The 15,851-nt window shown below is 39.2% G+C and overlaps 1 protein-coding gene across 1 annotated transcript; it reads right to left on the bottom strand.

Moving 5' to 3' along the window:
* Positions 1-1,920: 1,920 nt before the first annotated feature.
* Pcdh20 (protocadherin 20) lies at positions 1,921-8,579 on the bottom strand. Its single transcript, XM_052732614.1, has 2 exons — positions 7,781-8,579; positions 1,921-6,716 (listed from the first exon to the last, which is right to left on the bottom strand). The coding sequence occupies exons 1-2, from the start codon at positions 7,910-7,912 to the stop codon at positions 3,990-3,992; spliced, it is 2,859 nt and encodes a 952-aa protein (XP_052588574.1). The 5' UTR covers positions 7,913-8,579; the 3' UTR covers positions 1,921-3,989.
* Between the last annotated feature and the right edge of the window lie 7,272 nt (positions 8,580-15,851).

The following is a 15,851-nucleotide window of genomic DNA, read 5'->3' as shown; positions in this document are numbered from 1 at the left end:
TTCTGAGGTCTTCTGGAAACTTCTAAAATTAGGGTAGGTCCTGTTGCCATGACAATCCATAACATAGGTGTTTTTATCAGGCAGAACATTTTGAAATTTTGTTTTCTTATCGGCCTTCCACACCATAATACAAGTTTGTAAGAAACCCTGCCATCTTGACGGTTAGTTCCTTCTTAATTTTGTGTAGAAAATACATAATAAAATGAGAAACTGGATGTTTTTAATTAGCATAGTGTTCTTTCTTTGCACATTATTAGGTTTGTGTGGTGTTCATTTACTTTGTGTGGTGTCCTTAAAGGATGGCAATCCAGGGACCGGTGAGATGGCTCAAAGGATAAAGGGGCGTGCTACTCAGTATCACCACCTGAGTTTGATCCCTGGAACTGACGGCTCCAAGTTGTTCTCTGACCTCCACATATAGCTGCACCATGGCCCCACTAAAAATTAAATAAAAATAAATGTAAAGGAAAACATTTCAAGTTTAGGAGTTTATCATGCAAAGAAAAGGAATAATTTAAGAAATAGTATGTATAAATAAGTGATGTGAAAATCATTAAAGATTGTAATTACATGTATTCTCTCTGAAAGTTTACTTGATAATTTCTTGCCTAAAACTAAAATAACTAGGGAAAAGATGATGGATCTCCATTGCACAGTAATTAGGAATGGGCTTATTTTTTTTTTATGATTTCTTGCACCACTGTTGACTCTCCTGTCAATATTTATTTACTAGTTACATGTAAACACACCATGATAAGCAGATTATGTAAGTCAGGGATATGGAATTTTGTGACAGTAAACTGCTTTACCTTTGAGTGTACAAATCCAGCTTAGAGTGAAGACAGCCTCCGATATGTGTGTTCCATGTCTCCGTGAACTGAGGCTCCCCATGGAGCTGAAGAACACCCCTTTTGCACTGCTACATTTGGATTGTGTTTTCCTGTTTCTGTCAAAGATCAATGCTCTGAAATTTGTCCTCATGGAGAATTGTTTGATTTCTCCACTTATAGTTGTCAATTGGGGAATCTTCTAGTAGCGCAAATTAGACTCTTTGTGAGACTTCTTACTGCAATCAAGTCTTCATACACCCTCTTTAACGCTTCTTTTACTGATGTTATTTCATAGTACAATCAAGCCTTCTATTATCTAAAACACCAGTACAGCATCCAAATCATTAAAGATTTAAGTTTTTCTAACGTACCAACTCTTCAGGATTGTTTTAAAAGAAGTGTGTGTGTGTGTGTGTGTGTGTGTGTGTGTGTGTGTGTGTGTGTTATTTTTGAACTTTTCCCGATAAAAGTTTATCTGCCAGTAAAAAAATTAGCTTTAAAAACTGTATGGCCAATAGTCAGATAATGCCAAAAATAATGTAAGTTATTTCCACCACCACCCCAGCTTAAATTACTATATTGGTATTTCATTTCTCAGTTCAAATTAATGAACCCTTTCCTCCATAATGTAGGATGTATTTGGCACGACAAATATCAGAGCCATCCCTTCATCATTAAATTGGGCAAGGGTAACTCACTGGTTCTCAAACTGTTAAATGGATATTAGGGCTTTTAATGAATGGAACAGTTATCTTTGTGCCAGCTTAACTAACAACACTGACATGATTAGCATACATTTTGGCAACTGTTCTAGCACAGAGTCTTAGGAAAAAGAAGCTTTTATCTTTAAGCTTAGTCGACTTTAGCTTTCCCTGATATTTCTGTTTTTAATGTGAATAAAATAATGTGTAAAGGAAATCCTACAACAAAAATTATTTTAAAATACATGATTTTATTAAGGTTATAGATATTTCTCATGCAAGAAACGAAGTCCAGTAGCCACCCCCCTCAACACACGAACCACGTTGGAATTTTGAAATGAATAGAATATTTATTTTTCTCTTTATAATGTTGGCAAAAGTCATGGAGCTCGCGGATGACTTGTTTTTTATTAATGGTGCTACATATCTTTTATGTAGTTCCTCCTTTGATAAAAGGAACTAAATAAAACATGACTAGAAAGGATGTTTTCCTATTTTGTTACATAAGAGGTGTGAATGAACAATTTATGGGCTTACATGGCCTTATAAGTCTCCTAGTTCAAGTACCTATCATACAAAAGGAACTTTCATGAAAATATATTGATTTTTTGTCTCAAACTCTGCTGCCTTATATATTTACTTATCCAGATTACCAAGTTGAAGAAAACAAAAATAAGTAATTAATATAAATCTAATAAATCCTGTGTTTGTGTTTAAGTTTTTTTTCTTCCTGGTGTGTTATTAACTTAAAACTTATTGCAAGCTAGTGAAACACAGCAAACAAAAGTTTTGCTGGAATGTGAGAGAAAAGTTACACTGATATTAAATTTATAATTGGTTAAAATGACTATACACGTGCATGGTGCAAGTTTTCATAAGAACTTAAACATAGAAGCATACTCTCTTCCATATATGCTACAATTATACACACCCTTAATAATTTACCCAATGCTTAATTAAGTCATGAATTAGTTTAATATAAACTTTAGCATAGCAGAATACTACAATATCTCACATTTAATCCTAAAAGCTAACAGACACCAATAGCAGGCACTTCAGTGAAAGAACAAGCCCATGTTCAAATATAAAATGGTAAAAACAATCAAGAAATTATGAAAATATATACCTTTAATTTGAAGACATATAAACAATTTTGGTACGGTACAGACACATGATGATGATAAGTAAAGTGACCCATTTGAAGCTAACACATTTCTTGTTTACACTGACAGCTTTTCTACAGTTCTTACATAAAATAAAATCTCCATCTCATGCAAAGAAGGACAAGTTAGAAATCACTGACAAACCAGGTTTCTTCATTGCAAAAGAGTCAGTAAAAACTAAATTATCAAAGGAATCTGCTTACAAATAAACTATTGGATGTTTTCCAGAACCAAAGAAAGGAGCCAGAATGGTAGCCAACGGAGCTAAACAACTACAGAAAAAGTATCACGTTCGCATAAAATGCCTAACTAAAACAACCAATAGTGAACGCTAGCTTTCAGAGGAATTTAACTTGAATGCAACTTTTATTTTTCTCACGTGGTAGATGAATACAATCACACACAACCTAACATATAATCCAAGAACAAACTGCTGCTGACCAGCTGAGGATGCACTGACGTCGTTGTAAACACCAAGCCAGCAAGCTGAGATTGAGACCCCGGTGTGCTTCTTGTGCAACGTCTAGTTACATTTCACAAAGAGAATAATTCACAAATGGTGCCCACCTCCTGTAATTCTAGCAAGTAGGTGCCGTGGTAAAGCCAACAGGCAGCAGGTGGGCATACGCAAAAGAGTGCACTCTTCAGCAGGTAAAATTTGTAACACATGGCAATGTTTTGATGCTTGCCCAACATGAATTGCACTTCTTTTAAACGTCCTCTATTTCAAACTACAATTGATGTCCTTACGAGGTAATGAATCCTGTTTACAAGTGGATTTCTTTTCATTCTTATCATATATTTAAGTAGGGAAATTCAATTTACTTTAATTTTATATTTAATGTGAAAAACAACATATTTAAAATATACTCTCTCGTTAATGTACAACAACTATCATGTACAATACTGCAGCTCCCTGCAAAGGGGCATCTGGTGCCCTCTTGTGGTGAAAAGACATTTTAGAACAACAAAAATGTACTTTTCTTACCTTAGTCTTGAGTTTTGTCAGTCATCTGCTTGGTGTATGAGAGCTGCCAGTTATGTCCAGCGTTTTATATATTTATATATAAATAACAATGATATAGCTGTTAGTACTAATTTTCATTTAAAAATTCTGTACACGTTTTATAACCTCTGAATTTGAATTAAAAACCTGTAAAGAGCTATTTACAATATGTTACAAGTTATAAATTAGTTGTCCTTCAGTGGAACTGCATTAACACATCCTTATTTGCGTTGACAAAGACTACTCATGGCAGTTAAAACATCCCTCTCTGTTATTCCACAATGAGACATCAAATATTGGAAATATCCATTGGTTTCCTCTCTCTCATACACAAGTCAATTTTTCCTTTCAGTGGAATTTGTACTTCCAAATTTTCTTCTTCCCTGTGATGCTTTTTACCTTTCCGTAAGCAGATATATATGCCCATCCCTGTTACTAGTGTGATGGAACCCAAGCTGATGACAGACAGAGCTACTAATGTGGGCATACAGGACACAGATTCTACCTTCCTATGAGTTGGTTCTATTGAGATTTGTGGTTCTTTCTCTTCTATATTAATTTCTGGTTCTTTCCTTAAAAGACTCTCAATATAGCTTTCGTTACTGACAGTGTCATTGACAAATAGGTTCACCATGACAGTGGAATGGAGAGGCTCGGGGTAGCCATGGTCACTCACTTTCACCAGTAAGCGATGCAGTCCATAATCTGTCTGCAGCAAAGCTTCTTCCAGAGTTATGTTGCCAGTTTTAGGGTCAATTCTGAAGGACTCAGGCCTGGGACCTCTTCTCCCTATGATACTGTAAGCTATGACAGCATTCATGCCTGTATCTTTGTCAACAGCATAGACCTCTGTCACTGGTGAGCCAGGGAGAGTGGAAGGTAGGACCAACAAATAAGACATATTAGACTGAGGAAATAAGACAAGAGGAGGGTTATCATTGATGTCTAGAAGGAGAATTGTGATTTTTGTGGTGGAAGAAAGGGCAGGCTCACCCCCATCGACAGCTTCTACCCACAGAGTGTAAGAGCTTTGCTGCTCTCTGTCTAAAGAGACTTTAGCTCTCAGCATGCCCTTTCCTGTATCTATGACAAAAATGTCACTCTGGTTTACCACTGAAAGGGCTACCCACCCATTCCTCCCAGCGTCGGCATCTGTTACACTAATGACTCCGATTTCACCATAGCCTGGAAAGTTTTCTGGCACAAAAAAGCTGAAGTCCTTGTTGATGAACCTGGGACTGTTGTCATTTTTATCCAACACAGTGAGAGCCACTGTAGCCACTGATTCTCTGGGTGGCTTCCCAGAGTCCACAGCGCGGACAGTGTACCTATACTTTTCTTTCTCTTCTCTGTCCAGTTGGGTAGAAACGGTCAGAATCCCCGTGACACTGTCTAAGGAAAAATACGATGGTGCATCTGGCCCCAGGAAATAGGAAACTTGGCCCCTCTCACCACTGTCAGCATCTGTAGCATAGAGCTTCGTTAGAAAGGCATTGGGGGCGTTGTTTTCTTCAATGGTCAGTTCTATCAAAGGTTGAAGGAAAACAGGAGCATTGTCATTGTCGTCTAAAAGTTGTACTTTGATGACTCTCTTGACATGAAACCCTTCTGAGTTCCAGGCCACCACAGCTATTTCATAGAGTTGCTGCTGCTCATAGTCCATAGGTTTTGTGGTCTCCAACAAATATTCATTGTTGTAAGGCTTGTAGGGTGCTAGCCTAAATGGCCCTTCACCATCGAGGTAGCAGTTAATCTTGGATTTACCTTCTGGATCTCTTATGGTGAAAAATGCAATTGGGGTGTTAACAGGTTCCAGTTCTTTCAGATACACAACCCCATCCATCTCATTTGCAATATAACGTGGGACGATTTCTGGGGGTCTGAAAATGACTTTGATGATGGACACAAGAGCAGTGATCACTGCAGGGATACAGCCTGGTCCATTAGCAAGGATGGTGAGCTTATGTGTCTGTAGAACATTCCCACCAATCGTACTGAAAAGTTTAATGACTCCAGTCGTCTCATCCAGGTGGAATAAATCCTTGGATTCCTGTGGAACTTTCTGGCTGTAACTGTAAGTGATCTGTGCGTTGGTCCCTAAGTCTCTATCGACAGCCTGGACAGCTGCAATGGGGGTGCCCACTGTAGCATTTCCATAGACGGTGACATTAATTTGTGAGTCTACAAAGAGAGGACAATTGTCATTAATGTCACTTATGCCAATGGTGAGGGTGGCACTGCCCAGCAGTGGTGGGGAACCACCATCCTCAGCTATGATGATGCTTACATACTGGTCCTGGGTTTCTCTGTCCAAAGCACCCATGACAATCAAGTAGGGGGTTCGTTCCCCATTCTCATTCTCCTCCACATCCAGGGTAAACATGCCATGGTAGTCCAGTAAGCGATAGGTTTGCACTCCATTAATGCCTACATCAGGGTCCACGGCTGGGTGCTCTATCGCCAATCGGGTGTTTACAGGTGAATTTTCCGGGACCCAAACAGAGATTTCAGAAATTGGGAACTGTGGAGCATTGTCATTGATATCCCTGATGGCAATTTTCACCTTCACAAACCTAAAATATTCCTGAGGCAGGACCAGCACATCCAGAAGCAAAAGGCAAGAGTCAGAGGAAGGAGAGGAGGCAATGGAGGTGCTGCCGCCCCAGGCAGTCCCTCCGCCCCCATCGAGACACAAGGCTTCTCTGTCGATCTCCTGGGCAGAAGTGTGCAGCTCCCCGGAGCGGTTGTCTAGGGTCACATACTGGCCACTCAGCCCTCCAGAGGCCAAGCTGAAAGAGAGAGGGGGGTTCCCCTCAGTGGCAGCGCGCTCTGGATGCAGCAGTTGCTGACTCTGCCTCCCAGAGGCCCGGGGCAGCAGCCTTAGGTCTTCGGCCAGGCTGCCTATGAGCACCCCCGCGGGCAGTCCCTCGTTTAGGCTGTACAGAAGCTCCGTGGCACGGCTGTAACTCGCGAGGCAGTTGAAGGGTCCCACGAAGAGGAAAAGCAGAAAAACATGCTGGAGTGAAGGGAGGGGGAGAAGGTGATTACACACTCCCGGAAGCAGAGATGGGAGTTAGGAAGGAGTGACCCCCCCCTCGCCCCCCGCCCGGGACAACGCTAAATCCTCATCCCTATTTCCACAAACAAAACCTCTCATTGCAAGCGCAAGGGATAAGAGCAAACTTGCTGCCACAGAGGGAGGTCTGTGGAGCAAAGCAGTCTTCAAACTTACTCCTTTCTTATATTCTTATATTCTCCCCACTCCCACCCGGTAGGATCACTAGCCTCGTCTAGCCGACATTTACAATCACAAATCGTATGGCATTGGGTCCCTGGAAACACACAGCAGAGAAGACTTGGACTCAAGGGCTGCGCAACGCGACAGGAAACCTCTTTAGGTTATGGGGAGAGAAGGAGATGGTGGCGGAAAGCGCTGAGCGGTGAATGATTTACTTCTCATTGAAATGATTCTGCCATGAAGGTTCCCAAACACCTAACGTGTTACACTCATTTTCTATGAAGCCACTATAAGCAACAGCATCAACACCAATAATAAAATAACAACAACAATATGGAAAATTGAGACATAATCCCTACCTGCTCCCCCCTTAGATGGGGGGGGATTTTTTTTTCATTTTAGTTCGCACATAAAAATCAAATCAAATGATCTGGGTCGCTATCTCTTATCGTGCCTTCTACCTCCTGCCAAGCTTAGGACCCAGCAATGGAAACGCGGAAAATTGTTATGCAAAAGCATTTGTCAATTGCAGTAGACAGTTAGAAGCTTACATCGGCCACAGGAATCAATTCTTAGACCCCTGAATATAAAGAGAATTGAGGGCACCCTCGGCCCTCCACCTCACCCAACATTTCTGCTTCAGAAACTTCCTTTCTGAACCCGAGGGACGAAGCTATTTGCTAAAATACCACAGGCGCTGTATCCAAAACTCCGTTCTCCCCCCCCTCCCATCTTCTCCTGAAGTTAGCATTATGGGAAAACGTTTGAAAACACCGTCAAGGAGTAGGAACAGCTGGAGAGCATGGCAACTTCTGGGAGACCCGGGGTTTCTGCATCCTTACCGTCAGGTTCCTGTGGCTGGTACTGCTCCTGGGACGATGTAGATGCCCCATATCCAGGCACGGGTGCCAGGTCGCCGGGCGCAAGCTCACTGCCTGGACCAGCGAGCTGCGCGCGTTCCCTTGGCCGCGCATTCCCTGGGAGGCTGCAGTCAGCGCGCTCCAGAAGGGAGGGTGGCGGAGGACACTCCCTCCCCGTTCATGCAAATCGCTGGGGAACTTCAGCCAATAGTCACTGGCCTGTCAATTAAGACCAGGAACTCGGGTGCACTGGAAAGCCCAGGGCCAGAAGGGGACATTTACAGTGTCCACTCCTGGACATGATACGTCCACAGCCCGCCAAAGAAGCTGAAACGAGGACTGGCTCTTCAAGGCTGCTAGGAGATGCCACCAGGTCTGGCACCAGAGCGCCTGTCAACCAGCCTTGCTCTTTATTGCGCCAGTTAAATCCCAAGTCCACAGGTTGCTCGCAAGAGAGGGAGAATTACAATAAATCAAGACCACACTGGTATCCGAAGGCACAAAAGCGGTTCCACAAAATCCTGCTTTGCCAACCAGTTCCTCCCAGTCATGCGGGTCCAGCAGTTCTTTGCACAGAGCAAGAAAACACACTTTTCTCAAAGAACGGCAGCCTCAACTTCTTTGTGCCAGGATGAGAGAGAGCCAGAAAAGCCAATCTATGAAATCCATAAAGGTTCCTCATGTCTTCGTTTTAAGCTGAGCTGTTGGTGATGGCAAAGATGATAGTTTCCAGGGTGCAAGCATCTTTGGGTGTCTGCCTGGAGGTTTGATTTTAGAGACAGCCGCAGTTTGTACCTGAAAGGCTAGAAGGAAGTGGTGTGTGTGTGTGTGTATGTGTGTGTGTGTGTGTGTGTGTGTGTGTGTGTGTGTGTGTGTGTGTACGCACTGCAAGCAATCAGCTGTCTTTCTGGAACGGAAATATTTAAAGAAGAGAGGGCAGTCACCAAAGCTTAAATAAAACACTGATTATTTTTTAAATTTTTGTTTTCTCTTTTTACTCTCCTCTCCCAAATGCCTATTGGAGAAGTGACCCCTTAGAAACAGATCTTGGAGCAGGGTCCAAAATGCTTTGCTAGCTTTTCTGACTCTGACCCTCAACAGTTTGTGACCTGTAATATTTCATGAAATCAGAGCTGGTGGGAAAATCCAGTGCGTTCAGTCTGTGAGACTGCCTTATCAGCAGGGTGCTGTAAAAGGAATGCCCAAGGCTACTCAGCCTCTCTTCAAGTTTAGATTCTCTTCACTAGGCTTCCAAATTTCCCCTTTACTGACCTAAACAAACTTCTTATCTGCTGAGTGGTAAGTGACCGAGTCTAGACCAGAAAAATCTATTCCTCTGGCATCAGAAATAGCAATTTTCTGTGTTGTCCAGAGGAAAGTTAATTTAGTTTCCTTCTACCTTACTAACCCAAATAGAAATTGTTTGTCTAAGCTCATTGTTCAGCTTATGCTCATGTTTTCTCCTCGTGTTCACTAATCCTAGGTCCAGAGTCCTAAACATTGACAAAGTACCCCATTAGAATACCTGGTGTGTAACAGCTTGTTATTACAGAAATGGTGCTGTACATGCAACAGACCAAACACTCTATATTGCATTATAATATGAACATACTCTTTACAGCTATGCTATGGGAAAGTAGGTGAAGTGGCAAACCCACGTGTACACATCTGGCCGTGGTCTTCTGGGTAGAAGGCCATTATGCATCTGGTAAACCAACCCCATCCACAGGGAGGAGTGTTTGTTTCCTCTGCCTCACTACTTCGTCTGCTGGTTCTGCCCTACAACTGAACTTTTACCATCATTGGTAAATATTTACCTTGGAGTCTGTAGTGAAAACATTATCAGATTCTAAAAAATCTGTCCCACATTCCATCTAAATTGTGTTTATAACTTAATGCAATACCCTTAGCCTCTGGAAGTCAGGAGCCATGCCTAGAGTGAGAGCATCTTTCAATGGTTATAAAACCCACAATATGCAATAATTCAGTTGCTGCATAAACAGCAAATGCATTGGATTGTATATGCTCACACACTTCATGCCTTCTTCAACTGCTTAAGGTCTCCATCTCTGACTCGGGTGCTGTTTCTATCTCTGTCTTTCTGTGTAGGTGTGTATGTTTCCTAGGTTTTCATTTGTTTATAAGAATGTTGCAGTGGAACTATTGTTTATAAAGACAATCTAGCTGGAAAACATCTCTTCATGATGATATACACAACTAGCTTTTCTTTTCTCTGGCATCCTTCCCTTCTTTTTTACAAATCTACTTTTTAAAAAGTATCCCTTACAAACCCACCACAGTGGACTTTTTTGTTTTTCTTTTTTTTTTTTTTTGCCATATTATCCAGCTGTCTTTATGGAAAACTACATTACTGTTCCACATCTTTGTTAAGTTGGATAGAAATTAAATCTCCCTTCTAGACTATAATTTGTCTACAGTGTTTCTAAAAAGATCGGATATAAGAACTGTAGCAGAATCTCTTCAAGTGAGTTGAAAGATAGGTACTGAACAGGTTCCGAAAGAACTATTTGTGATGACAAGATGAGACAGTTTCTTTTTAAATCGCTCTGCCAGTTTTTGAGTCCCTCCCTGAATGGTTGTTTGTCACATAAACCAGGAGCCTTGGCACAACACTAGGTGACACCTTACGTGTCACACACACAGTGTTAAATGAACTACTTGTTATCATCTCCCCTCTTTGAGGATCTAAGCAGAGGCATCACACAGTGTTCTGTTTTTTAATTGGGTTTAAAAAAAAGGCAAACCAAATGAGCTTCTGTGGTTCTATGCACAATTTTCCTGGGCATTGTAAATGCATCCCCAGACTCTTGTTCCTTCTGGACATAGCCTTGTGACCTACCATCTGGTGCCACAGATTTCTTTTTAAAGATGATTTAGAGAGCTTCCATGCTATTAGTCCCTTGAAAGTAATACTCATGAGCTTCTCGGATGTCTCAATCGCTCTGGGCCTGCTTCCCAGGTGTTTTGTAAAAATTGATCTAGAAGAATAGTTAGATTATGTGCCTCCCAAGCCTGTTTCTGCTGTAGACAAAGAAACAGCATGAAATAATGGCTGGTATTTTGAACAGAGCTGGGGATTTGGACTCTACTCTCTCGTTTGTTGCTTAAGTCCTGTGTGACTTTGGACAGATTGTTACACCTCTGCTTTAATTTCCTACTGCACATCCCCACACACCACAAGTACATATATGCGTGAACTGGCTTAATTGATTTCTGTCATTAACAGATGCTGCTTGATAATACACAGATGAGTTTGGTTATAATTCACTAAGTTATATAACTAAATGGTAGTAATGCTTTTCAGTGGCTGCAAGCCTTCTCTCCCTAATGTTTTTCCTTGTATAATGGAATGAGCATGTTTCTATGTGTCCATAAAGAGTCAAGTTTCAAAACTGTACTGTAATAAGCATACGTTAAAATATTTGAATTCATAAAATACTATTTATGTTATTATGTCTGTAATTAATTTTCATTTTACCTTTTAAACTTATTTTAATAATAGCATGGTGTTCATAAAGGTCACTTAATTAACCCTTTAACACTAATATGTTTAATGTATTTTGAAACACAACCCAATGTACGTTCCATCTGGTTCAAAATTGTAAAATATAAATTGTATTACCTTATTTTAAGATAGTTTGATTATATTATTAACAGCTTCTCAAAACCAAGTACGATGATTTAAAATGTATGTTAAGCATGAATGTATGTAATATATTAATACATCAGAGTTTTTATAGTATAATCCATATGATATACAATACAAAACCTATTCTGGCTGATTAAACAATGTTAATGGTGACTACATTTAAGAGAATAAACAATTTTTGAGAAATGTTAAGATGATAATTTATTAGTATTTATGTTATGAACATGCAGTCAAGTAACTTATTTGTTATTTTATTAATCCTTGTGGCAGTTTTAGAATACAATTATTATGACAACAATTTTGCAAGGTTACATGATGTCTGGTGTGGTTATTGGACTCTGATCTGTGATGTAGAATATATATGATTTTTGTCTTCTAGTATATCCTTCTTCCACGAATGGATGGATTGACTAATCAATCAATCAGTTAATTAATCAAGACCTATCATCTAATTGTGCTTAATTCAGCCAACAAGCTGATAACCACGGAAACATTGTTAGAGATATGGATTTGTGATATTACTAATTTTTTTGGTGTTTAAAAAGTTCTTTAACCTATTAGTACTGTCCATACAAACAAACCCATTTTACCTATGTTTGAATAGCTTAGCTATCTCAATTTGTAGACTTAAAATATATTGCATATGTAATTATATATATACTTGAAAACATAAATAATCTTTTAGTATTGTGTGTGTGTGATCGGTGTGTGGAGGGGGCACATGTGTCATGGATCAAGTATGGAGGTTAGAGTACAACTTTGTGGAGTCAAATCTCTCTTTCTACCTTTGCATTGGATTCAGGGTTGAAAGCAAATTGCCTGTCTTGTGGGGCAACTATGTTATAGGCCATATCAACAGCCTTTAAGTAATCTTGAGGACACCAGGATCACATAGTGGTTTTTTGTTTGTTTGCTTGTCTCTTTTACTTATTAACTGAAAGTAAGAGAGACAAATCAGTAATTTAAACCCTCATTTCTTAAAAAAATGGATTAAATTTTGATATCAAGATTTTGATATTAGAAGATAACTTAAGAAAAGAGCACCCTTTCTTATGCTCTAAATTTAGGATCAAATCCTGATTTCAAGTATTGCAGTAAGTGTTGACTTCTTTCTTTTCAATTATTTACTAATTTTCAAATATGCGATTTTTAAAAGAAGCTAGTTATTTTCGTAATGTACAAGTATATTACAGCTATATTAGGAAAACTAAAATATGCTGTTTTATTTCTTTATTACTTTAGAAATTAAATTATGAGGCCAGTAGAGAATCAGCATACTGGTTCTTTGTTAAAAAACTAGACATTTAATACAATAACAAAATGTACGTTTATATGTCCTATATCAAGTAAGATGCAGGTAAGCTAAATTATTATAGTAAGAATTTCTATTCTAAAGCATATTCTGTGTAATTCATAAATAGGAGTTTTGTGACTATTATTCTTAACTAATTAGTATCTTTCATTTTACATATCTTTACCTATATATCCATGAAGGAAGGCAATAGGGTCAAATGGTCCTTTTCTTTTCATAATTTAATATTACTTAGCAAAGATAAGTATAGCTGGGTGAAGTCACTAGAAAAGCCCAGGCTTAATTATAGCTAACATTTTCAACTTTCACTCCTTACACTCAAAATAAATTTTAAAAGCCATTTTCAACTCATTTGAATTCCACATTCTTCCTTCTCACTTCTGGCAGAGGTGATAATGAACAGTAAAAGCATCAGAAGAAAGGTGGGGCAACTGAGGAAGAGAAGAAGTGAAGGGCACACGGCAAATCCACAATGTGGATGGACCAGCAACTGCTGACTGATGAATGGTTTATTGAATGCAGTTTATTGGTGATGCATGTGTCTTAATCCTTGGAACCAGTACCTTGGAGTCTTGAAAGAGGGAGAAATACAGGCTGTGCACAGAATAAAGCAATTGCAAAACCTATAAATTAGCATAGAAATTGGGTCATGGCCCTAACAAATCTACTGAGGGACAGAAAGAATTATAAGTTCATCTTAAGGCTTAGATCCTGCCTTCCTTCTGACATCTATTCTTCATTCTCACAAACTGAAGTGCTTCATGTAGGAAAGATTAATGAAATTTTATGTTAAGGTAGATCTTCACCTAGCTTGATAAAATCTCATTCTATTTTATTGTGTAAATCTAAGGTGGGTTGCTAAACACTGCGCAGCCTTTCTGACTTGTATGTGTGGTACATAAAAGCACCAAAGGAGTATTGTAGGGTCAGTGACAATGTTATCCATAAGACGTCAACATTTTCATGTTGGGATGACTGTCATTACGAGTTACCTCTTTTTTTCTGTAGAGTTACAGGCTTTTGATTTTTACTTCATTTACTGCTAAAGCTGTAAATCATTTGGGCTATCCAGAAAGGATATTATCAGTAACTATTTTGAATTTTATATCATTTAAGCATTTACTTGGTTAAAGAAAAGTTCATACTGACGATAACTCTGTATCACATAATCCTAACAATTCTTAACTCTAGATAATACTAAAATAAAGATATTAATTTTTACTAAATATATAGAAATAATTATATTTTATGGATTGTTCACTGCTGTGGATAAGAGAATTTTGCATTAAATTTAAAGGGAGTTGATAGCTAGTGGAAAAAATTTATTAGTAAATTTATTTTAAATATTTTATGTTGTTTCAGAATTTAAAATAAGTCAAACAAACAGTTAAATATTTTAAAGTAATATATGTCACTGATCAGAATATAGACCTTGTGTAATTCAACATGTAAACAAACTAGAAAACAAAAAGTGTTTCTTGTGTTTTTCATTGTTGTCTTATTTTATTTTGGTTTGTTTTTTATTTTGTTCTGGTCTGTTTGCTTTCTTTGTTTCCATATTTGGTGTCTAAAGAGAGAAAGTTTAGAGTTGGGTGCATGAATCAGGGAGGATCTGGGAGGAATTAGGGGAAAGGAGACTGTGACCAGAATATATTGTATGAAAAACTCTCCTTTTCAATATGAAAAAGAGAGAGATTAGTGAATACCTTAACTCATCATAGATCCCTCATCCAAATACTGATGGAGGCAGATGCAGAGATCCAAGGCTGGGTGCCAGGCCGAGCTCCAGGAGTCCAACTGATGAGAAAGAGGAGGGATTCTATGAGCAAGGGGCATCGAGATCATGATGGGGAAAAGTACAGAGATGGTCAGCCACACTAGTGGAAATGCATGAACTGTGAACCAATAGCTGAGTAGCCCTCATGGAACTGGACTGGGCCCTCTAGATAGGTGAAACAGTTGTTTAGTGGGCTTTTTGGAGCCTAGTGCCTAAGGTGTGACACCTTGTGCAGGGGAGAGGGCCTTGTACCTGCCTCAACTGAATGTGCCAGGCTCTGCTGACTCCCCATGGGAGACCTTGACTTGGAGGAGGTGGAATGGGGGATGAGTTGGGGAGGAACGGCTGGAAAGGGGAGGGAGGAGGTGGAATCTGTGGTTGGTATGTAAGATGAATAGAAAATTTCTTAATAATAATAATAATAATAATAACAACAACAACAATAATAAAAAGAGAGAGATTTAAAAAAGAAAATTTAAAAAGGAGGTTGGGACGTTTTTCTGTAGGATTTTTCATTAAGTGAAAAGGATTAAAATTTCTTGAGTAGCCAGGCGGTGGTGGCGCACGCCTTTAATCCCAGCACTCGGGAGGCAGAGGCAGGAGGATCTTTGTGAGTTCGAGGCCAGCCTGGTCTACAGAGCGAGATCCAGGAAATGCGCAAAGCTACACAGAGAAAACCTGTCTCGAAAAATCAAAAAAAAAAAAAATCCTTGAGTAATATATTTATTTGCTATAGGATGGGGAGGATCTAGGAGAAATTGGAGACAGGGAAAATCATGAAAAAAATTATTTTCAATAAAAAAATCCAAAGAAAAAAACATCATTTTAAAAAAATTTTAAATTCAGAATGTAAATACATAGTATATTTTTGATAAAGTGAAAGGGTTAATGCTCATTTGCTCATTTCTAGATCCTGATACGTCTTGTGAAGAAAGGAGAAAGGAAAATCTCACTCTGTCAGAGGATGGCCAGGGCTTGTTGACCATTTAGCAATGACCATAAAAGGTGTTTTACCCACAGCATATGCCATTCATAAAGCTCTGAAGCTTCAGGAGCCCTCCCTACCTATTTGCTAGAGCTCTGTGGGATTTCTGGATAAAGTCTCATCCCAGGTAAGATCTTCACACATGTCATCTACTATAAGGAATAGGAGCACTTCGACCCAGTTGTATAAATCTTTCAATTGCTTCATTACCAAAGGCTTTAGGAGATGCGGTGGTTTGAATGAAAAAGGACTTATCTCGGGTGCCTGAAATGGCTTTTTGGAACACATTCTCTAGGGTGGGATACCTTG

The sequence above is a fragment of the Peromyscus californicus genome, unplaced genomic scaffold, assembly GCF_007827085.1.
Source record: "Peromyscus californicus insignis strain IS unplaced genomic scaffold, ASM782708v3 Scaffold_12__1_contigs__length_115047231, whole genome shotgun sequence".
NCBI lineage: Eukaryota > Metazoa > Chordata > Mammalia > Rodentia > Cricetidae > Peromyscus > Peromyscus californicus.
This window is presented reverse-complemented; position numbering and strand designations above follow the sequence as displayed.